General features: G+C 42.4%; 1 protein-coding gene across 1 annotated transcript in view; it reads left to right on the forward strand.

Moving 5' to 3' along the window:
• Window positions 1-25341, forward strand: part of LOC126412037 (leucine--tRNA ligase, cytoplasmic) — a 169650-nt gene that overhangs the window by 30549 nt on the left and 113760 nt on the right. The window contains exon 2 of the mRNA XM_050081412.1: window positions 22874-23089. Within this exon, the coding sequence (XP_049937369.1) occupies window positions 22874-23089 (216 nt within the window). The remainder of the gene's footprint in view (window positions 1-22873; window positions 23090-25341) is intronic.

Raw genomic sequence — 25341 nt, forward strand, 5'->3', positions numbered from 1 at the left:
TTATTGCAGACCACGACCTGTGCCTTCTTAATGATGGCTCCCCTACTCATTTCAGTGCTGGTCATGGTACCTTTTCTGCCATTGATCTTTCTCTTTCTTCTCCCTCTCTCCTCCCTTCATTACACTGGTCGCCACACGACGACCTTTGTGATAGTGACCATTTCCCGTTGATTATCACGCTCCCTTCCCGCTCCCCGATGGAGAGGTTACCTCGTTGGTCTTTCCACCGCACCGATTGGCCTCTATATACTGCACAGGTCGAGTTTTCTCCCTCTTTGTCGGGTTGTATTGATGACGTCCTACGTGACGTGTCTGACGCGATTGTTCGCGCTGCTAACCTTGCTGTCCCGCGCTCTGGACAATTTCGTCGTCGGCAAGTCCCGTGGTGGAGTACGGCCATTGCCATTACCATCCGTGATCGCCGTCGAGCTTTGCAACACTTTAAGAGGCACCCATCTGTAGCCAGCCTTTCTACCTTTAAGCGCCTTCGCGCTAAAGCCCGTTATTTAATCAAACAGAGCAAGCGGATATGTTGGGAACGATTCGTTTCTTCCCTTGGTTCCACTGTCCCTCTGTCACGGGTATGGGCTACACTTCGCTCTCTCCAAGGTTGCCATCGGCAGTCCACCCTCCCAGGCCTTCACCTCCCAGATGGCATTTGTACGGACCCATTAGTTCTCGCAGAACATCTTGCGACCCATTTTGCAGTGGCATCAGCGTCGGCCTCCTATCCAGCTGCTTTCCTTCATCAAAAACAGCAGGCTGAAGCTGTCACCTTATGTTTCACCACTTGTGAGTCAGAATCTTACAACGAACCTTTCACTGAATGGGAATTTCTTTCTGCTCTATCTTCTTCTCACGATACGGCCCCTGGCCCAGATTCCATTCATAACCAGCTGCTTCAACATCTCAGTGCTCCACAACGGCACCATCTTCTTCGGGTGTTTAACCGTATCTGGCTCCAGGGTGACTTCCCTTCTCAGTGGAGGGATAGCATTGTGGTTCCTGTCCTTAAGCCTGGTCAGAACCCCCTATCTGTTGACAGCTATCGGCCAATTAGTTTGACCAATGTTGGTTGTAAGTTACTTGAACGGCTGGTAGCCCGTCGGCTCACTTGGGTCCTCGAATCTCGGGATCTATTGTCCCCTTACCAGTGTGGCTTTCGAGAGGGACGATCTCCAATCGATCATTTACTTCGCTTGGAATCCGCAGTTCGGCAGGCTTTTTCCCAGCGCCGCCATTTGGTTGCAGTGTTTTTTGACCTTCGCAAGGCCTATGACACGGCCTGGCGCCATCACATCTTCCAAACCCTTCATCAGTGTGGTCTTCGGGGCCCACTCCCGATTTTTATCCGCCAGTTCCTGATCCATCGGTCATTCAGAGTTCGAGTTGGTACTGCTTTTAGTTCTCCACGGACCCAGGAGACGGGCATCCCACAGGGTTCTGTCTTGAGTGTCCTTCTTTTCCTCATTGCTATCAATGGACTTGTGGCCTCTGTCGGTCCCTTGGTCGCCCCTGCCCTGTATGTGGATGATTTCTGCATTTGGGTTAGTTCCTCCTCGATGCCATCTGCAGAACGGCAGCTCCAGGTGGCTATACGGCGTGCCTCTGCATGGACCCTCTCACACGGGTTTCAATTCTCTCCTTTAAAATCGCGGGTGGTCCACTTCTGTCGCCGTACTACGGTCCACCCTGATCCAGAGCTCTATCTCGCTGCACAAAGATTGCCTGTGGTTCCACAGTTTCGTTTCCTAGGTCTTCTTTTCGACAACAAGCTCACTTGGCTGCCCCATATCAGACTCCTGAAGGTAGGATGTTTCCGTAAACTCAATGTCCTTCGCTTCCTTGCCCACTCCTCTTGGGGTGCGGACCGTTCCCTCCTCCTCCGTCTTTATCGTGCTCTAGTTCTGTCACGTTTGGACTATGGTTGTCAAGTTTATGGTTCAGCTGCTCCTTCCACGCTGCACGTGCTGGATCCGGTCCACCATCGTGGTATCCGTTTGGCCACCGGTGCCTTCCCTACTAGCCCTGTTGATAGTCTCCTGGTTGAAGCTGGGATCCCCCCCCTTTCTGTTTGGCGGTCCCAGCTTCTGGTGTCTTATGCCCTTACTATCCGTTCTTCTCCCGCTCATCCTTCCTATTCTATCCTATTCCCAGACCATGGACGTCGCCCGCCTGACTCCCGCCCTCGGGCGGGTTTACCGGTTGGACTGCGCCTTGCGTCTCTTAACCATGATTTTCGGCTTCCTTCTTTGTCCTGTCTTCCTCGCTCCCTCCCCTCCACCCCTCCTTGGTTAGTTCCTCGGCCTCGAATTCGGATGGATCTCTGCCGCGGTCCGAAAGATTCCATCCCCCCGGTGGTGTTCCGTTCCTTTTTCCGCCAAATTTTATGGGAGTTTCGGGATGCTGTTGTTTTTTACACTGATGGCTCTAAATCTGCTGATCATGTTGGGTATGCCTTCACGTCCTTTGTTGGAACGGAAAATCATCTACTGCCACCCTCATGTGGGGTGTTTACTGCGGAATTGATGGCAATTTCCCGGGCCCTTACCTTTATTAAACAATCCCAACACAACCGCGTTTTGTTATGTACGGACTCGATGAGTGGCCTTCTTGCTATTGACCGGTGTTTTTCGCGCCATCCCTTAGTCTCTGCCATCCATGACCATCTCGCTGATCTTCACCGTGCTGCTTGTTCCATTGACTTCCTATGGGTCCCGGGCCATGTGGGTATCCCGGGTAATGAGCTCGCTGATCGTTTGGCTGGGGGAGCAGTTACTTACCCCCCGTTTTCTGTAACCCCTCCTGCAGCGGATTTACGGCTTCACATCAAATCCCACTTTGCACAGTCATGGGCCAATTCTTGGGAGGCTACTCCACTGTCTAATAAACTTCGTGCCATTAAGGTGAATCCAGGCCCATGGCGTTCTTCCTTTCGCCTCTCCCGCAAGGACTCGACCACACTGTGTCGTCTCCGCATTGGCCATACCAGGCTGACCCATGGTTTCCTTTTGCGTGATGAGCCACCCCCGCTATGTGGTTGTGGAGCCTTCCAGTCAGTGGCCCACATTTTGGTTGAATGCCCCCTTCTTTTGGCTCTGCGTGCTAGGTACAGACTCCCCCACACTTTACCTTTGATGTTGGCTGACGATTCCCGGATGGTCTCTCTGGTTCTAGGTTTCCTCCGGGAGAGTGGTTTTTATTCTCAGTTTTAAAGTTTTTAATCTCCCTCTGGTGTTGGGGCAGGGCGGTGAGTGTTTGGGTGTCTCCCACTGTAGGCAGTGTTCAGAGATTCCCGATTCACCTCCCTGACCGGAATCCTCTTTTCTTTCCCTTTTACTCTGTTTTTCCCCCTTCTTTTTAAGGCTTGGTTAGTTTTTCTATTCCCATATGTACTTTCTGCATTATAGCAGTTGTACCTTTTAAGTCACAGGTGGTCTTGCCTATGCTGCTTCAGCATAGTGTTGGGTTCGTTCTCTTGCCAACTTCCCTCATTTGTTTTTACTATTGACAACGTGACTGCCCTTTTACGTTTCCCCTTTTTCCGTTTTATTGTTCTGACTTTTCTGAGATGTCCCGTTAGCAGAATGGAGTCTATTTGAAACAAGGGACTGATGACCTTGCTGTTTGGTCCCTTTAACCTCAAACAACCAACCAAACCATCTTTGTTAATGCTAGCACAATAATTCATTCATAAACAATTCACGAGGGAAATGAAGTGCTCATTGGAAGATACTTCCAATGTACCTAAATATGATTAGAGTACCCAAATTTTTGTCGGACAAACTCCAAGATCAGAAACAAATGTTTTTGAACGCCAAATCTGTCTTTTGCATTGAAATAATTTGATTACATTGCACAGACCTGAATGTGTACAATCTTTTAATCACTTCGACTAGGTATGTGATGTATTTACTTCATGCACTCTTTGGTGAGTTCGTGCTTGGCTACCACCAGGCTCCAGCATTTGCAGCATTTTTTCCCTTCTGTGCTGCAGGTCTATCCTCTTGCTGTTCTTTTTCCCCTTACTTGGGGAACGTGTATGGGATGTTATTGGGAATGTTCTGCACTGTCTGTCGCTGACGTAGGAACAGTCTCACCTTTGTTTTTCGCTCCCTTTTCCTTTCTTTGTTTCCCTTCTCTTCTCACTTCTCTGCTTCGGCATTTGAAGTTCCTCTTTTTCTTCTTCCTCCCTGTGCGCTCCTGAAGGCTGGCCCACGTGTCTGACGCAGAACAGGTGACTAATTCCCAGCCCCAGGTCGACAGGTAGGATTCGCACATGCCACCTGGTACAGGCCAGGCCCACGGAGGTGTGATTGTCTGAGCTGCAGCCTTCCCAAATTGCCGATTGGACCCTATATCAGGTGATCAGAAGGTGTGACCAGAGGTGTGAACAATCACCTAAGGCAGGTGCGTCCCCTTGTGAAGGAGGCCCCCTGTTGGAAGGAGTCCACCATCAGAGATGCTGGCAATCATGGCGAATTTTCTCACAATGAGTCAATCATTTTCCCAATTTACATCTACAAAGCGTAAACATAATGAGGCTAATGATTCAGAGACCCTTCCTGCTGCACCACGGTTCCTCGTGGCCTCACGTACTGAAGACGGTCAGTCCTTCGCCACAATAAATCTGTTTGTTATTCAGAATGGTGTCGATGCAGGTGCCAGCCCTGTGAAATCCTGCTCTCATTTACGGGATGGCACTTTGCTTTGGAGACTATTTCTGATTCTCAAGCACATCAACTGCTTGCTGCCTCACATATCTATGGGTACCCTGTTCATGTCGAGGTCCATAGAACTTTGAATTCTTCCCGTGGTGTAATTTACACCCGGCTCTATGGTCTATGCTCTATGGTCTAACTGAGGCCGAAATCCAATCTTACCTCTCTGATCAGGGTGTCGTTGCCATCCATCATGTACTGAAAAAGGTAGATTCCTCCTTAGTGCCCACCCGCACTCTTTTTCTCACCTTCCGATAGAGTGGTGCTTCTGTCCAACATCAAAGCAGTCTATGAAATAATCACAGTCTGGCCGTACATTCCGAACCTGATGCACTGCTACTATTGTCGTCGTCTCACTCACACTGGAACATCTTGTCGACACCCAGCCAAATGTGCCACATGTGGTAAGTATGTTCATGAGAGTTACTGTCCGCCTCCTTCTCCCTGCTGTATCAGCTGCAATGGCGGCCATGCCACCGGCTCTCGGGATTGTCCCGTGTATCTTGAGGAGCGGGCTGTCTGAGAGATCTGGGTAAAGGAAAAAGTGCCTTACTCAGTAGCTCGCAAGTTACTGGATAGTCGCAAACTCTGCATTCTCCCGTCTGGCACCTATAGTTCTGTTCTTGTTATCCCTCGCTCCATGAAGGACGTGGCCACGGAGATGTGTGACCTCCAATTCAGCTCTGAGGTTGTGAAATCACCCAGTGTCAAGGTAGCATCGCCAACCCCCTGTCCAGCTGTGCAATAAGCAGTCAAACTCTCGCCTCAAGGGGTGAAGCCACCAGCTACCCAACTGGTAGGCCAGAAAGGACAAAAGGAGTACTGCTGTGTAGACTTCCTCCGTCACTCCAGCCAAACAACACCTGAATCTTCCTCTAACTGGAAAGGCTCGAAGAAGTCCACCAAAGGCAAACGGTCTTCTCCTTCACCAACTCGAACATCCTCTTCAACGGTGTTGCCACGTGACACCTTAGCCCGCCAGCCTCCGTGTCACTGGTATGCACCACCAGCTGTTTTTCAGCATTGGATTCCTCAGACCGACCGCACAAGCAAGCATATGCTTCTGTGGACCTCATGGAGCAAGATCCTCCTGCTCCTGTGCCTTTTAGTAGCTACTCTTCGCCGGCTGTCACTCGGCAGCCACCGAGATGACACCCCTACATCTCTTCCTTAGCATGACTCTCCTTCAGTGGAACGTTCGCAGCCTTTGGTCTCACAAAGAGGATTTATGGCTGCATTTAGCATCACAGCGTCCACTTGTACTCTGCTTTCAGGAAATGAAATTGCACCCTCACGACCGCTTTGAGCTTTCACATTTCCTACTGATTTGTTTTGACCTTCCCCCTGAGATCAGCATTCCATCTCATGGGGACGTCATGCTGCTCATATGGGATGACATTCATAGGCAACCCATCTCCCTGACTAGCCATCTTCAAGCTGGTGCAGTTCACCTTTTCCTTCCCTCTGTACCATTTATGTCTCTTCATCATTCCATGTCACCAGAGCAGACTTCGTTCAGCTTATTGGGCAGCTACCTCCATAATTTTTTGCTACTCAGTGACTTTTAACGGGCATCATACCCTTTGGGGATCTCCCAGGCCTGACAGAGAGGTGCCCTCTTGGCTGACCTTCTTAACCAACGTAGCCTCTTCTGCCTTAACACTGGAGCACGCACTTTCCTTTCTGACCCCTCGCACACCTGTTGTCATTTGGACCTATTCTTCTGCACTGCCCAGCTTTCCCATTATATCACAAACTTTATCATTTCTGCTGCAGAACGTTCCATTCCTCGCACTTCCTCTTTACAACTTCGTGTCCCAGTACCTTGGTGGACTGAGGCATGCCATGATGCAAATTATGCACATAGATGAGCTCTCCGCATTTTCAACCGTCATCGTATGATGGCGAACTGCATTCATTATAAACAGATGAGTGCAAAGTCTCATTGCATTCTTGGAGACGGCAAGGAATCTAGCTGGATTTCATTCACTAATTCTTGTAACAGTTACACCCCTTCCTCTCTTGTGTGGGCCAACCTCAGATGGCTCTCTGGGACCGAGATCCATTCCCCAATCTCCGGCCTGACAGTAGCAGACGATGTCCTCGTGGACCCTATTGCTATCTCGCAACACCTTGGGCCGCCATTTTGCGGAAGTTTCGAGCCCTTCTCACTATCACCCTGCCTTCCTCCATCAGAAACGAGGAGAGGAGGCTCGGACGATACCCTTCTCTGCTCTGAATCGTGAGTACTGCAATGCCACCTGTACTATGATGAAGCTAGATCATTTTCTCAGTTCATCCCAATCTTCCGCCTCAGGGCCAGACGCCATCCACATTCAGTCAGATGTTGCAGCACCTTTCTCTTACAGGCAAGCACTTTCTGCTTAACACGTACAACCACGTCTGGGCAGAGGGCACATTTCCTGGATGCGAGCGTGAAGCCACTGTCATACCCATACCCAATCCCGGTAAGGACAGAAACCTTCCTTCTAGCTACTGCCAATCTCTCTTACCATCTCCATTTGCAAGGTGATGTAACATACGATTCATGCCCAGCTGGTATGGTGGCTCGAGTCACGCAATTTACTGACGAATGCACAGTGTGGGTTTCGAGCATGGTGTTCTGCAGTTGACCATTTCGTTACTTTGTCCACCCATGTCATGAATGGTTTTCTGCAGAAGTTCCAGACTGTGGCTATTTTTCTCAATTAGGAGAAGGCCTACGACACCTGCTGGAGAACTGGTATCCACCGTACTCTTTATATGTGGAGCTTCTGTGGCTGCCTGCCCTGTTTCCTTCAGGCATTTTCAACAGACCAAGTTTTCAAGGTACGTGTAGGTTCTAACTTGTCGGACACCTTTATTCAAGAAAACGGTGTGCCTCAGGGTTCCGTCCTGAGCATCATCCTCTATGCAATCGCCATTAACCCTATAATAAACAGTCTCCCGCCAGGCATCTCTGGCTCCCTTTTTGCTGACAATTTTGCCATCTATTACAGTTCTCCATGGACCTGTCTTGCTGAGCAGCGTCTTTAGTGATGTCTTGATCATCTTTACTCCTGGAACGTCAACAATGGCTTTCGCTTTTCCACTGACAAAACCATCTGTATCAATTTCCTGCGACGCAATTGGTTTCTCCCACCATCTTTACATCTTGGGCCTGTTGCCGTTCCTTTCATCAAAGCTACGAAATTCCTGGAGCTGATGCTCAATAAGAAACTCTTGCTCCTCCCATGTATCTGATCTGGCAGTCTGCTGTACGTGGTTCCTCAATGTCCTACATGTCCTCAGTGGTACTTCCTGGGATTCTGATCGAACCACCTTCCTCCATTTGTACCAATACCTTGTCTTTCCAAAACTCGTCTATGGGTGCTTTGTTTAAATGTCTGCACGTCCATCCATCTTACGCCGTCTCACCACTATCCACCATTGTGGCATCCATTAGGCCACGGGCGCCTATTACACTAGCCCAGTTGAGTGTCTGTATGTTGATGCTGCTGAACTACCACTGTCCTACTGCCGTGACTTTCTTCTCAGCAGGTGTGCATGGCATTTGTCTGCCATGCATGGCCAACCATCCTATGCCTCTTTCTTTGATGATTCCTTTGATCACTAGTATGGGGCACGTCCCTCTTGTCTGTTACCTCCTGCAGTCCGCTTTCAACACTTGCTATGGCGGCTTAACTTCACACTACCTGCAACTTTCCTGATGGGTGTGAACTCTTCAGCACCTTGGCTTCATGAAGTGGCCCATGTCAACCTTGGCCTTCATTTGCTTTTTCAGGACACTACTCCAGCCTCAGTCTATCGCCTTCAGTTTCATGACCTTCGCATGGAACTTCACGATAGTACCTTTGTATACACTTTTGTCTCTGAGACTGGCTGTGGGATCGGGTATGTCTTCATCATTGGCACCCATGTCTTTCAATATCGGCTTCCGGCACACTGCACAGTATTTACAGCTGTGCTCTTCGCCTTGTATCAGGCCACGGAGTACATCCGGCGGCACAGCCTTCCCAATTGTGTCCTCTGCTCAGACTCACTCAGCGCCCTCCAAAGTCTCTGTGTGCTGTACACTGCCCATTCCTTAGCGCAGCAGGTCCGGGAAAACTGTCACTTGCTCACTCTTGGTGGAGCCAGTGTGATGTTTCTGTGGGTTCCTGGTCATGTCGGTCTGCCAGGAAATGAGGCTGCTGACGCTGCTGTCAAGGCTGCAGTCCTCGTACTTCAGCCCCCAAGTTCCTATATTCCCTCTCATGAGCTTTGTGTTGCCGTCTGTCAGGAGGTGGTGTCCCTTTGGCATCACCAATGGCCCTCGCTTCACGTGAATAAGCTCCGCCTTATTAAGCCTCTCCCAGTAACTTGGACAACCTCCTCTCGGCCCCCTTCTGCTAGGAGGAGGTCATTTTAAGTAGGGTGCATATTGTGCATTGCCTTTTTAACCATCATCATTTGATAATTGGTGCTACCACATCACTTTGTACACATTGTGCCCAAGTATTAACTGTCCGCCACTTCCTGATGGACTGCCCATATTTTAACCGTTTACGTTCCCGCTTGAGTTTTCTGTCTGAGTTATCAGCCGTTTTAGCAAATGACAAGCAGGCTATCGACCAACTTTTATTTTTTATCCATCAAAGCAATATGGCGAAGGCCATTTAATTTTTAGTTCTGGACCTCTGTTTCAGTATGTTGTTTTTTTTTAGCCCTTTTTCCGCGTGCCTGTTTTTAGCTGTCTTTTATTGTGTCAGTTAGGACTGACATATAGTCGTTTTTAACTTCTCTCTGTCTTCATGTTCTATAGTTTTGACTTGGGCGAATATGACTCCAGTTGTTTTCTGTGCCCTAAAGCAAAGCAAAGCAAAGCAAAAGAAAACAAACAAACAGTGAATATTGCTGCAAATCGAGAATCAGGTCTGTCTCTTGCTGACATACAACTTCACGTGGAAAGACACTTCAAACTTGAATTCATGTTTGAATACTTTTGCAACATGTAGTATATATTTTCAAACCATTTTTGTGTTTCAAGACACGATTCATGACCAAAAATCACAATACCGAATATAATTGTCGATTTTACATGGGAATAATTTCAGCATGTCTGAAGGAGATAAATATGCATAATTTTTGTTATTGTACTCTGTAGTCTGCATAATTACATCATGTAAAAAAGATACCCATCATCATCATCATCATCATCATCATCATCATCATCATCTGAAACAGCAAGTTTATTTTTTTCCAGCATACTTCTTCATTTAGGGAGACTCTCCAAAGTGAGAATACTTAATTGTTTGATTAATTTTTAAAATATGTATTTTCAATCCTTATTTTCATCCTTATGCAACTTTCATGAATAATCAATCAGAGTATGCAAATATAATTGTTACCATCATGTTGGAATTTCATCACATTGTAAAGTGATGAATAAGTATAGTTTCTGTTTAACTGGCAGAATGAACCCAGTCTGTTTACATCACATAAGAATTGATATTGTACCATCTGAAACACCCAGTCTGTTCATATGCCTGTGAACTAATTTATCTACTTACTTTTTACACACCTTGTATCTATTCTCCATCCTTCTTTTTAAACTGGGCTTTGGACCAGCACTGGCAAACTTAAAAATAGCATTTTATATTCCTTTTTTTAAAATATTTTTTCATTTCTTGTTCTTTTATTTTTAATAATTTAATCAGAAGTGTCAGGTAATTTCAAGTATCATTTTTAGTTCCCAATTATTTAATAATGCTTCTTTGTGTGATAAGTCTACAGCACACAATTGTATGTTGCAAGTTTTGCATTGGTATCTGGTTTCAGAGTATGCTTTATGTTCTATGCATCTGCGCATTAGTGCACTTTACTTAGATGTTCACTCACAGTAACACCTGGTAATTGCCTCCCTGTAAATTGTAGAGGATTCTCATCATCAGTGCTCCTTCCTCTCCCAGCTGTTTTCCATTCTGGTGCATATTTTTCAACTTTTTCAAGCTCAGCAGGTGCCATCTTTTGCTCTGTAACCTACCTGTGGAGAGCATGAGCATTTAAAATGCACAATCCAGAATGAGAAGAATATATTTTTTTACTGTTTCACAGTCATATGCACTGATCACCCCAGCTAAAACAGTAATCTAAAATTCATAGGGATTTCTTGACTTTTTGCCAATAGTCACGTCAGTCATCTCTGTTTCAATAATTTGTGTTGTGATATGCGTGGTCAGCATCCACATTTCTCTTATTGCACCATGTGATAGCAAGCATCTTGTCAGTTAACATAAACTCATTTCTTCTCATTTCAGTTTCAGTTAATCTGTTGCTCCTATTTTTATGAACAGTGTCATATGCAGTTTTTAATTGGATATGAGGCCAGAGAAACAGATCTGACCTGCAGTATATATTGGCGGCATACAATGTGTGTCCTTGTTCCAAATATGGTCCCATAAATGTTGCAACTCAGTCACCACTTTTTGCAAAATTGTGGAGCAGGAGCACAATTTCAGTTGTTGCAACAGTGCACTGTATGTAACGAAATCCAAAATGTACCCAGCCTTGTCGTTATTCAGAATCTACAGGAGTTGGACAGGAAATAGGAGCACTGAGGAAATGCATGCTTGAACATAAAAGCAGTTGTCAACCAAGCCTGCAGGGTGTGCGGTTGCATTTGAATGCGACCAGCTCCTGTGCAATGTCCTCAGTATGTTGCAAGTATCAGCTGTATTCAGAAAAGTGTTCTGTTTAGTTGTGAGTGCATTGTATCGAAGTTAAGTGAAATCTAACATGGACAACTTGCTGGTGCTCATATGGTGGATATTTTCATAACCAATATAGCAGAAGTGTTTGGTGTTTCAAGAGGCACTGCATCGAAGATTTATTCTGCATACTGAGAAAGCAGAGAAACTTCATCTGCTAAGTCACAATATTTACGAAAGCACTTGTTAGTGATCATGACATTGAAGAGGATTGTGACGAAAAGGTGAAAGGGCGAGAACTGTAAAAATCGCTACAGAACTATCACCACCAGAACAACTCAAATGGAGCTCCGTAAGTAGGGAATCGCAGGGTGAGCTGGAATTTTGAGAACCCTCCATCAGTGATGCAAATGCCCGTAAAATGTGTTGCTAAAGCCATGAAACTTGGACTGTGGGACAATGGAAGAGTCTTGTTTCACTCTGTGTCTAATTTCTGACCATGTTTACATCCCAAGGGTGAAACATGGCAGAGGTTTGATGACGATGTGGACAGCCGTATCTTGGTATTGCATTGGTTCCGTGGCTACTCTGCAAGACTGCGTTATTGTCAAGAATTATGTTTCCATTTTAACTGATCAGGTCCATCCCACAATGCAATATTTGTTCACCAGTGGTGATGCTTTCTTTTAAGATGACACACAGCTCAGATCATCCAGGACCGGTTTTGTAAGCGTGAGGATAAATTTTGCATCTCCCCCGGCCACCACAGTCACCAGTTCTCAGTATTATTGAGTCTTTGTGATCTGCTTTGAGGAGAAAGGTGTGTTATTGGTAAAGACAAGCATTCCATGAACTATAAAATCCCCAAGTAATCATGCAATCATGCACTGTCAAACTAAAATACATGCATGGTCAAGTGCAAAATACGTTAAAATATTGCATTATCATTTTGTTCCCAGTTTATTAATTCACTTCCCTTTTTGCACCGTTGATAACTAACAACCTTTCAGCTTATCAGTCAACGTATTTTTGTAGGTAGATGATCTCCTTACATTGCAAAAAGTTACAGGCACAAATTTGAGTGAACATATTTGTTACAGTGGCAAGTCAAGTTCTTCATTCACACTTTCACTACAATATATTTACTTTGCTGAACAAAAGAATCTGTAGTCTGGGTCCCTGTTTGACATTGTCCAGTGCATGTACTCTCATGTTCTCTTGGGCATGACTGAGAAATCTCTGGAATTCCTCAACAGCTGATGTTGAGTCTACCAGTGGCATGGTAGAGACATGGCTCCTAATTTTGTTACTGTAAAGGCAATTTAGAGAAGTTTGCTGCTCATTTTTTTTGCATTCAAATGCTGCTTGTACATCTCTGATACATATGGCATCACCTGCAAGGAAACCGGTTGCTACCTAAAATGTGCGAAGTATTTACTTTAGAATTAAACATTAAAGTATTGACGTCATTGAATTAACACTCTATCAATTTTACTATATACCAATTTAATGGCATCAAAATAGTCAGAGTAAAACATCACAGCATCCAACCAAGTACCTCATCTAGTAAGGATGGGCTGAGGGGGTAATAACTACTCAGGTAGACTCTTTTTGTAAGCTGCTACACATGCAGGGGCTGTTGAAGACACAGGTGTAGAACAAAATATCACTTTAAAGTGATTAATTTATTTTTACAACTTTGTGACCATTGAAATAGTACATCCCCATATTGTTCACATCTTTTTAGCAGAAGATATCAAATTATTGACAGTGTCATGATTAGAGCATATTGCTTCTGCAACATGATGGAGCCCATGAGCAAGACATACATTGTGTTTTACATTTGAGTAGAACATTTTAATAGCTTTCCCAGCCTTCAGCGTGTAGGGAGCAGCATCGATTAACAGCATAATAACTCTGCTTCTATTTATATTATTTGGTCACAGAATATGTAAAATTTAAGAAGCATTTTCTCAGAGAATGGTTCATAAAAGCAGAGACTTAAATGAGAACTCAGTATTATTTAAAATGTTATCCCTTTACAATATCTTATTAAAACGTACAGACTTCATCACCAAAGACTGGAGCAATAGTGGAGTTACTTGCTCATTGCAGGATTTTACAGCACGTTAGATGGGGTTGTCCAGACCCATCCTCAGTTAATTTTCATACAATTGGGTTAGCGACATAGTACACCATCGGGTCAGTTGTTTCATATAAAGATATCCATATGTTAGAAGTTCTTGTGAATTTTATTCAATAGCTGGCTAGTAAAACAACAAATATTCATTTGTGTGTAAAAATAGTTCTCCTTGCAAAGCATGACTTGAAATTTTCCAGTACATTTATCTGAAATTAAGATCCTCTCGTTATATGGATATGATTTTTTAAAAAAAGAACTGGACTTCTTATTTAATTAATTGTTTAAATTAAATTTTGTAATGTTTTACAAATACCTAGTGCAATAGAAAGTTTTCAGAAAAAGACTAGTTTACCATTTTACTACAGCAATCACAGAATACATCTCCATCTGATCTTATAAAATCCTCTCCTCTTATTCACCTGAACCTTTAATTGAAGGCATATTCGAAGCACATTACCACATGGAAACAGAATAACAAAGACAGTTACCAGTAATGAGGTTCACACACATATTGCGAAGACAGTTTAGTGAATAATTTCAGTTTTAGAAGAATCAAAATTGCTAGTGAGGTTTGTTCAAATTTCTCCATACAGCTCTGCAGCTGTGATGTTGTCATCTGTGGTATCTGAGTTATTGGGCTAATTTTCCATTGTCACGAATCAAAGGTTGTTGTGGATTTATGGATAAATAAATGATATGTGCCCTGCAGAGGGCTTTTGGTAAAATTCTGGGGAAGTCATCCTATTGTACAAAGGCGCCCATATGATAGTTTGTACAGGACACGGAGCCTAGACCTGGAGGTATGTGGAGTATTTCTAATATTCTGGAAGACTAATGGTGACTTTTAAGTAGCTGTAAGAAGCTTCAGTTTGAGCCCTGTTAAAAACCTGCATTATAGTGACTTTTAAATAATTTTTGTGGAAGAAAAAACACCTAACTACACTGTATTCTCCTTTCTCTGAGAGCTGGGAGCGGGGGGGGGGGGGGGATGCAGCCTCCCTTAACCTTGTGTATGAGTGCTCTTCCTATTGTCAGAATCTTAACTTTGTTTCTTATCCCCAGTCCCAACCCTTTTCTTTCTTCAGTCCTCATTCCTGAAGCAAAAATGAGGATCACGAAAATCAGAAAACTGAGGTGTCTACTTAGAACTATTAAAATATGCATTTAAACAGAAAATAATGTGTTACATTCGTAATTAAAGTAAAAGTGCTTTAGATGTGCATTATGCATGTTTTTATTCCCAAAAAGGTCAAAATATGCACAGAAGTAGTATACCTATTTGGAATCGGAAAGTAATAAAATGGATAAGTACTAAGTTTGAGCTATGTCCAGTGACCCTATAAAAACATGCATTAGTGTGGAGTTCTTGTCTTTAGTAATTGCAATCCATCTCTGTCATTGTTACCTAGACTTTGCAGGAAGAATGGTAAAAGATTCCCTTGAAAACCATACAGGATGTTTATTTATCCATTCTGAGATAACTGGAACAGTTTCCAGTGACAATAGTTTTGCTACACCATATTAGACAAGACCATGTGGTGTGTTTTTGGTGTTTGAATATTTTTGTCCATCCCCCTCCACTTCATTTGGATTGGACAAATTATTTAAAAGAGTATCAATCTTTGAGCAACATGAGACTTTCATCAATTCAGTGCTTCTAATGTAGACTAAATAAACTGCGAAACACTTAGTAAACTTGATTGACAATATTCTAATTTTAAACAAATTGTGGCCTCCAGTATTCAAAGTTGTAAATCATTCTCAAAAGTAAAAGAGCCTGGGACATAATTTTTCAAAAAACTATGTTAAATTATATCTCTGGATCAGTAATCATTAATTTTCAGCTTTTGAACTTCAGTCATTAGAAGACAAGTAGCAACAAAATAACAAAGCTCTTTAAATTCTGTATCTTCCCACATTAGCAGCCTTTCTGTTTATGTAAAATCAATTCCTACCATCTGCTACAAATTGGAACAGATCTCGTGACAAAAATATCATAAAAAATTACTAAATGCTTGAGTTATTAACCAGTTGACATTTGTGTCCTAAAGCAGAGTTATCAAAGGCATGCTCTGTTCCGAAGTGTTTCGCTATCACTTTCTGACTCTTTAGATTCTAAGTAACTGCTGACTGCACATATTATAGAAACATCAAACTGTTTAGCTGTACCAGCTGATGTGCAGGTTGAAGCCCACTATTTGGAGATCCTGTTGAAGGCACATCACTGCTATTACCATCAGAGAATTCACTCTCACTGCCACTCATAGTGAGTATCTCTATTCTCTCTCGATTTGTGCAGCCACTGCTATGTGACATTTCTCTCATAGATTAAAAGAAATTAATTCTGATGGGTACATGCAAGGCAAAGCAGAAATCTGCAACATGTGACCACAATAGCAATCCTAGATACACACTCAAATTATGCAGCTAGAACGCACAGCCACTACTGGAAGAACAGTGTGGAAAATCAGCTTTTTATGTTAACATGTCTAGAGGATGCAGGTATCTGTGGTTCACTGCACTTAAACTCATCCCCAACAGTGAGAGGGCCAGAGGAATGGGATGTATAAACATGTCGTTAGCACTTAAGGAAAAACTGTGGTTAAGTGGTAATTCAGGACATCAAAGAACATGTTTGAGCTATTGTTGACTCCCTTGTGTCATGGCTGAGACAGCCACCTCAATTAATGTCCCAGGTAGTGAGAATAAACGAGCTTTATTCATTGTCCTAAATGAAATAAAAGAAAGCAATCATTTGGAGTTGAGTACACACTACTTGGTTCCGGTCCACTGATAGGTGCTGGCGTACCACTAGTATAGTTGTTACTAGGGCAGCATTTGTGCCATATCAGCAGAGAGCAGTAGTACTCAGAGGTGGTGCAGGAGAGGGAGAGGTCCCAGTGAGGTGGGAGCTTGTAGCCAGTCAGAGGTAGTGTGGCTGCTGTGGACGATGTGGAGACATGGGTCCATTGGATGGGCTGCAGACACTGCCTGCATGCTCTAGGGTGAAGGTAAGCTGCTCACTGACAGGCTGCAGATACAGCAGATATTGGGCCCAAATTTGAAACCTCAAACGAAGTACAGAGGAAAGACTTGGACATGGCTTGAAACGACAGTCCGATTGAAGGACTGGTGATTGCAGTTTGTACTTAGTCTGGAGCAACTTCCTGTGTGAGGTGGTTTGGAAGAACTACGCTGGGGTGAAGAGAGCTCAGACTGAGGAGTCAGCAATTGCAGTTGGTCGTTGGCCTGGAGCGACTTCTGATGCAAAGTGGATCTGATAATCCAAGCAGCATCCATAATACAGACCTGGTGGAAGAATAGTGCCGAGATGATCAGCAGGCATGTGATCTGCGGAGGAAGAATCAGTGCCCATGATAAGAGTGCTAAATGGATGCCTGGAACCATGTGTTAACATGGCTCCTGTGGCTGGTGCAGTTGACAACAAACATAATCAGAATTGCCTCACGTGTTCCAACATTTCTACAGAATCCAAACTGATCTTCCCCCGAGGTCGGCTTCTACCAGTTTTCCCATTCATCTGTAAAGAATTCATGCCAGTATTTGCAGCCATGACTGATTAAACTGAAAGTTCGGTAATTTTCACACCTTCAATACCTGCTTTCTTTGCAATTGGAATTATTACATTCTTCTTGAAGTCTGAGGGTATTTCTCCTGTCACACACATCTTGCTCACCAGATGGCAGAGTTTTGTCGGGGCTGGCTCTCCCAAGGCTATCAGAAGTTCTAATGGAATGCTGTCTTATGTTGTGATCTCACTGTTTATCCTGCATCTCCTGCAGTGGTGTTAACAGCAGCACAGGATGGGTGGCAGCGTGTGTTATATGTCATTTTTGCATAACAGTGGATTCCAGGTGGATAGAATAACTTCAGAAGTAATAATTGCTGGTTAGCAAAATTCCTTACTTCAGCTATGTCTTAGTAGAGAAATTTTGTTTGCAGATAGTGTCCCTTTGTGCTAATACGTGTTTCTTGGGGTGAATTTAGAATTACATTGTAGCTGTAGTGTCTGGCCTAATTCATCAGAGAGGTGACCATTTATAATTTCTGGTGAGAGAGAGTGGTCATAATTTGTTATACCATGAGCTATCTATCTGAGTGTGTCAATTACTAGATCTGTAAGATAGGTTACAATCTTTACTGATAGTCACTTAAAGTATTGATACTGAAGTCTGAGTATCATGGGATGCACACTTTTGTGATCCGACATTAATTTACTCAGAACTCCATCGAGTGGTTTCAGGAAATTAGGTATCAAAATTTTTGGGAGGGGCAGAATCTATATATACATACAACAAGCATAGAAACTACAAAATACAAATTTGAGGATGGTAATTTCAAACTCAGCAGAAAAGTTTTTCATACAAAGTACCTTTTTATGATGGTTATAAGCTTATGTATTTCAAGTAAATGGCTACACCACATTTATTATGTGCTCAACAGTAAGATGTTGCTTGGTTATAGCTACATAATATGAAGTAATTATGTTATCTGCTGATACCTAATGTCCTGTAACAACTATATTTTGAGCCAGTCCTGTGATACCTGCTTCAGGAGAATCTGTTTTATTACCTAAACCTTCTACACGACATTGCAAAAATGATATCTTATTCCTGGTGAATTTGAGTAGTCATCAAGCTCATTTTAAGGAAGTATTTTAAAAATTGGGTATCTGTACTGCACCAAGTGAGTTCCTCTACCAGTATGTTGTGCACACCAAGGAAAAAACCTTAATAAGTATTACACAGATAGTTCTATACATGTTCATGGAACAAGAATGAGTTTGCACTTACATTTACCAAGGGAAAGCAAAGAAAAAAACTCTAAATAGCATATTGTCTTAAGAATTAGAATTATGTTGTTATTTTCTCAAGGAGATAGAACAGATAGTTAAACTATAATTATTTATAAACAGTCAAATCATACCTCTTCACTAATGCATGCTGCACAATTAAACATTACACATAAAATCCAGAGTTGAAATTAATAGTAAAAAAGTGTCACAAAGTATTTGCTAGTGCATAATACTGATGTCTCACCTTTTTTCCAAACTTGAAATCTCACTCACAATGAGGAGGGATGGGCGATCTGGTGACGTAGCTTTCCAGACAGGCAGAAGGGAAGAAATTGACGTAAGAGAAGTGGGGCAGCAAGATCATGGCCCTAAAATCACCACCACATGTGTGTTGTTCATGCAGTGAAATGTGTAGAGAGAATAAATGAAGTATATAATTACTTTTAATATTATTAACTTGTTCAAAGTATGGATAAACATAAGAGCATTGTACATTAGGAATAACTTGTTAGGTAATGGATTTGTTAAGGCATGGCCTTCAGTTTTGAAGGGATGGTGGCATCTGCTATGCCCAATCTCGTGATTTAGATTTTCTGTGGTTCCCTGTAAGTGTTCACACATCTGTATGTATGTATGTATGTATGTATGTTTGTTGTTGTTGTTGTTGTTGGTGGTGGTGGTGGTGGTGGTGGTGGTGGTGGTGGTCTTCAGTCCAGAGACTGGTTTGATGCAGCTCTCCAGGGTACTCTATCGTGTGCAAGCTTCTCCATCTGCAAGTACCTACTGCAACCTACAGCCTTCTGAATCTGCTTAGTGTATTCATCTCTTGGTCTCCCTGTACAATTTTTACCCTCTACATTTCCCTCCAATAATAAATGGGTGATCCCTTGATGCCTCAGAACACGTCCTAACAATCGACCCCTTCTTCTAGTCAAGTTGTGCCACAAATTCCTCTTCTCCCCTATTTTATTCAGTACTTCCTCATTAGTTATGTCATCTACCCATCTAATCTTCAGCACTCTTCTGTAGCACCACATTTCGCCAGCTTCTATTCTCTTCTTGTCTAAACTGTTTATCGTCCATGTTTCACTTCCATACATGGCTAAACTCCATACAAATAATTTCAGAAAGGACTTCCTGATACTTAAATCTATACTCGAGGTTAACAAATTTCTCTTCTTCAGAAAAGCTGTCCTTGTCATTGCCAGTCTACATTTTATATCCTCTCTGCTTTGACCATCATCAGTTATTTTGCTCTCCCAATAACAAAACTCATCTACTACTTTAAGTGTGTCATTTCCTCAGCATCACCTGATTTAATTCTGCTACATTCCATTATCCTCGTTTTGCTTTTGTTGGTTTTCATCTTATATCCTCCTTTCAAGACACTATCCATTCCATTCAACTGCTCTTCCAGGTCTTTTGCTCTGTCTGACAGAATTACAGTGTCATTGGCAAACATCAAAGTTTTTATTTCGTCTCCATGGATTTTAATTCCTACTCCAAATTTTTCTTTTGTTTCGTTTACTGCTTGTTCAATTTACAGATTGAATAACATTGGGGATAGGCTACAACCCTGTCTCACTCACTTCCCAACCACTGCTTCCTTTTCGTGCCCCTCGACTGTTATAACTGCCGTCTGTACAAATTGTAAATAGCCTTCCAGTCCCTGTATTTTACCCACGCATAACATGAAAAAGAGTATTCCAGTTAACATTGTCAAAAGCTTTCTCGAAGTCTACAAATGCTGTAAACTTAGGTTTGCCTTTTTTTTATTTATCTTCTAAGATAAGTTGTAGGGTCAGTATTGCTACATGTGTTCCAACATTTCTATAGTAGCCAAACTGATCTTCCCCTGAGGTCAGCTTCTGCCAGTTTACCCCTTCGTCTGTAAAGAATTTGTGTCAGTATTTTGCAGCCGTGACTGATTAAACTGAAAGTTTGGTAATTTTCACACCTGTCAATTCCTGCTTTCTTTGCGATTGAAATTATTATATTCTTCTTGAAGTCTGATGGTATTTCTCCTGTCTTGTACAGCTTGCTCACCAGATGGTAGAGTTTTGTCAGGGCTGGCTCTCCCAAAGCTATCAGTAGTTTTAATGGAATGTTGTCTACTCTCGGGGCCTTGTTTCGACTTAGGTCTTTCAGTGCTTTGTCAAACTCTTCACGCAGTATCTACAGTACCTCCCATTTCATCTTCATCTATGTCCGCATCCATTTCCATAATATTGCCCTCAAGTACATCGCCCTTGTATAGACCCTCTATATACTCCTTCCACCTTTCTGCCTTCCCTTCATTGCTTAGAACTGGTTTTCCATCTGAGCTCTTGATATTCATGCAAGTGGTTCTCTTTTCTCCAAAGGCCTCTTCAATTTTCCTGTAGGTGGTATCTATCTTACCCCTAGTGATATATGCCTCTACATACTTACATTTGTCCTCTAGCCATCTCTGCTTGGCCATTTTGCACTTCCTGTTGATCTCATTTTTGAGACATTTGCATTCCTTTTTGCCTGCTTTATTTACTGCATTTTTATATTTTCTCCTTTCATCAATTAAATTCAATCTCTCTTCTGTTACCCAAGGATTTCTACTAGCCCTCGTCTTTTTACCTGTTTGATCCTCTGCTGCCTTCACTATTTCATCTAAGCTACCCATTCTTCTTCTACTGCATTTCTTTCCCCGTTGTTGTCAGTCGTTCCATAATGCAATCTCTGAAACTCTTTACAATCTCTAGTTCTTTCACTTTATCTATTTCCCACCTCCTGAAATTCCCACACTTCTGCAGTTTCTTCAGTTTTAATCTACAGTTGATAACCAATAGATTGTGTTGAGTCTACATCTGCCCCCTGGAAATGTCTGAAACCTTCCAGTGTCTCCAGGCCTCTTCCACATATACAACCTTCATTCATGATTCTTAAACCAAGCTATGATTAAGTTATGCTCTGTGCAAAATTCTACCAGGCAGCTTCCTCATTCATTCCTTACCCCCAGTCCGTATTCATCTACTACTTTTACTTCTCTTCCTTTGCCTACTATCGAATTTCAGTCCCCCCTGACCATTAAATTTTTGTCTCCCTTCACTATCTGAATAATTTCTTTTATCTTATCATAGATTTCTTCAGTATCTACCTCATCTATGGATCTAGTTGGCATATAAACTTGTACTGCTGTGGTAGGCGTGGGCTTCGTGTCTATCTTGGCTACAATAATGTGTTCGCTATGCTGTTCGTAGTACCTTACTCCACACTCATATATTTTTACTCATTATTAAACCTAGTCCTGCATAACCCCTATTTGATTTTGTATGTATAACCCGGTATTCATCTGACCAGAACTCCTGTTCCTCCTGCCACCGAACTTCACTTATTCCCACTGTATCTAACTTTAATCTATCCATTTTTGATTAAGGGATGTGACATTCTACACTCCGTTTCTCCTGATGATATCATCCTGAGTGGCCCCCACCCGGAGATCCGAGTGGGGAACTATTTTACCTCTGGGATATTTTACCCAGTACGATTCCATCATCATTTAACCATGCAGTGAAGCTGCATGCCCTCAGTAAAAATTACGGCTATAGTTTCCTCTTGCTTTCAGCTGTTTGGAGTACCAGCACAGCAAGGACAATTTTTTCTGTTAGAAGGCCGTATCAGTCAATCATCCTGACTGTTGCCCCTGCAGCTCCTTGAAAGGCTGCTGCCCCTCTTCAGGAACTACATGTTTGTCTGGCCTCTCAACAGATACCCTTCCATTGTGGTTGCACCTATGATACAGCTATCTGTATCACTGTGGCATGCAGACCTCCCCACCACCGGCAAGGTCCATGGTTCATGGAGGGGGATCTGTATGCGTAGGACATTCAGATTACTAATGTTATCACGAAAGGGGACAGATAAAAAAAAATGTACCCACCAAGCGGCGGCAGGAGAACATACATTTAAAAAGGTATTAAAGTTGCAAACTTTCCTTCTCATCCTGCCCTGTAAGTCTCTCTTGACCCTGGATTCTGTGTGACTTTTCTGAACTCTGCCCCTTTTCCTAAATCTTACCAGTCCTTTTCCTTCACCCCTCTTCCTTCCCCTTCAACCCTTCTGCCAGAAAAAGAAGCCGCTGGCTCCAAAAGCTTGCAGAGTTTATTACCTTTTATATGTGTGGTCTCCTGTCGCCACTTGGTGAGTAGATTTTTTTATCTGTTCACTTAACATAACGTTATCGGTTATAGCATTCACACACGCACACTCTTCAGTAGCATACAATTTGCCCTGACTAATGCAAATATTAAACAATTCGCAAAAAGAACAAGGAGTTTTTCTTCTGTATATTTAAAAAGCTTCATGCAGTTTTATCAGGAACATGACTCAATGATTTGATTCCCATACAGATGTGTGGATCAGGGGTTGCCAAACTTTCTGAAATTTAATTTTAAGACGTTTATTTCCACACATTTGCTGTTGGAAGAATGTCAGATCTTCAGTAGTGGTACAGAAATGTTTCTTGTTTCAGGCTACACTTGATCGAAAAGGAACCTTCAAAGTTGAATATCTGCAAAAAATTGAACGAGAAGTTCAGCAACAATGGGAACAGCAACGAATTCATGAAGTAGATGCACCTCAGCTGTCAAATGAGGGTGCCAGCGAAAAGTATTTTGTTACTTTTCCTTATCCATACATGAATGGTCGCTTGCATCTGGGACATACTTTCTCCCTTTCAAAATGTGAGGTAAGTTGTAATCACAGTTATATGACGATGTACAATATTAGCCAAGCTTATTAGTTAAGAAGAAATAAAATTATGGCTCAAAGTGTATTCAAATTCATGGACTGTTGTTTTAGTTATGAAAGCTTTGTATTACTGGGGGGGATTTACTCAAAAAATATTCTCGTGTTAAACGGAGTTGTGTGGTTGAGATTTCTGTGGCTTCAGATTTTGTATATGAAACACAATCATGAACGTTGCTTCTTCCACAGGTTGAGATGTGATGTAGGCACTTTAATTTTATTATTGTCGCTTACATTATCTTGGTTTTATGTAAATTCATCAGTGCACCTACCATAGTATTTTATAATTAGAACTTAAATTGTGAGTACTAAAAGTTTAAAGCATCACCATTGTTTTTAGAAGACTACCGGTAGCAGTTACTGCTTGTGCAGTTGCATTGACAACTTTTTGATGGGAAACACACTAGCTTCATAAATAAAAGAAAAAACATGAAATAAAGATAACTCAAAGTTTTTTATGTGATAACACAGAACTACTGCATGAAACATTTGACATGCATAAACAAAATGTGAAAACCTATTTCCATAGGAAAGTTATTTCCTGAACTTTGGATTTAGCAATTGATTTAGTATTGGCATAATTCGTGCCAGCAGCCGTGGTTATACGATTGATACTAGTGAATATTATTGGTTAAAACAGTTGTTTATATTATTAGGGTTAAAATATAAATTTGTAAGGTGAAATGTTAAAATTTATTTATAGCTCTTTTTATGAACCTGTGAAATTTAAATAATAAACTAGGATTAGATACCCTGTTATTTTAAATGTTAATTATATTTACCAGGGTACTATTAGTTAAGGTTGAACATGTATGAATGCATGAAATGTATACAACTTGGGCGTAAAGTAATTAAGATCAACACAGAAGTCAAGTTATTCTATGCAGCAACACACAACACGCAGCAATGTGAGGTGGTGGTGGTGGTGGTGTTGGTGTTGGTGTTGGTGTCTCCTGCTATTTTTGTCAGAAATAAATGAGGTACTGTTTGCAAAGCTGCAATCAGTGCAGCATGTGTCTTAAGTGGGACACATCATAGAGTATTGCAAACAGCTGCATCAAATTTGGACCTGGAGATCCACTTGCTACTTCAAGCACTGAGTTGTTTACTGTGGAGATATTCCTTGTTTAACCATTGTGGGAGATGAGCTATGGTTAGAAATTGTTGCTATGGTCCGTAAACACAACCACTACTTAGCTGCCTCCCTCCAAGTTATACCATCTCCCTCGTGTGTCACTGGTCCTTCATTGCAGTGTGTCTGATGATGTCTCAGTTGTATCAAATGAAAAATTCGCTCAAGAAAACAATAAAACTATGAGGGTTGAATGAAAAGTAATGCCTCTATCTTTGTTAATTGGGTTTTGATGGGAATATTTTAATAAATCAAACGCAGAAATAATCCTTAGAATATGATCTTTAATTATCAGTATTCACTTTTCCACATAATCACCAGGCAATTGGATACATTTCCGCCAACGATGAACAAGTTTTCTGAAGCAGTTACGTAAAAAGTCAACACACTGTTTCCGCAACCACAGTCTCTTAGTTCTCTCAACGTCTTCATCAGAAGCATAATGATGGCCCTGCAGATCGTCTTTCATTATCAGGAATGGATGAAAGTCCGACAGTGCTAAATCTGGACTGTATGGATGATACCGTATGGTGGTGAGATTCAGTCTGTGAAGTTCTGCTGTGGTGGCACATGAAATGTGTGGTTTTGCATTGTCATGCTACAGGAAAACATTTCTCTTTTTCTTTCAGACCCTTGTTAGACATCGTTTCAGAGTTTGCAGCATTGTGATATAATGTTCTGAATTTGTTGTTGTTCTACGATCAAGGAAGTCAACATGGGCAACACCATCTGCGTCCCAGAACACTGTGGCCATGATTTTTTCATCTGAGGACTGCGACTTGAAATTTCTTTTTCTGAGGCAAGTCTTAGTGTCGATATTCCATAGACTGATGTTTCATCTCCTGGTCATAATTTGTGTACACATGTTTTGTCTCTTGTCACAATTGAAAGGAGAAAGGTGTCACCTTCATTCTCATAACACAGGAGAAGTTCCTGGCAAATTTCAAGTCTGTTCACTATCATTTAAGGAGTCAGCATCCGGGGTACCCATCGTGCACAGATCTCCTGGTAGCCAAACAAAGCAATAATGTGACCCACACATTCTTGTGAAATGCCGATTG

The sequence above is a fragment of the Schistocerca serialis genome, chromosome 7 (assembly GCF_023864345.2).
Source record: "Schistocerca serialis cubense isolate TAMUIC-IGC-003099 chromosome 7, iqSchSeri2.2, whole genome shotgun sequence".
Classification (NCBI taxonomy): domain Eukaryota; kingdom Metazoa; phylum Arthropoda; class Insecta; order Orthoptera; family Acrididae; genus Schistocerca; species Schistocerca serialis.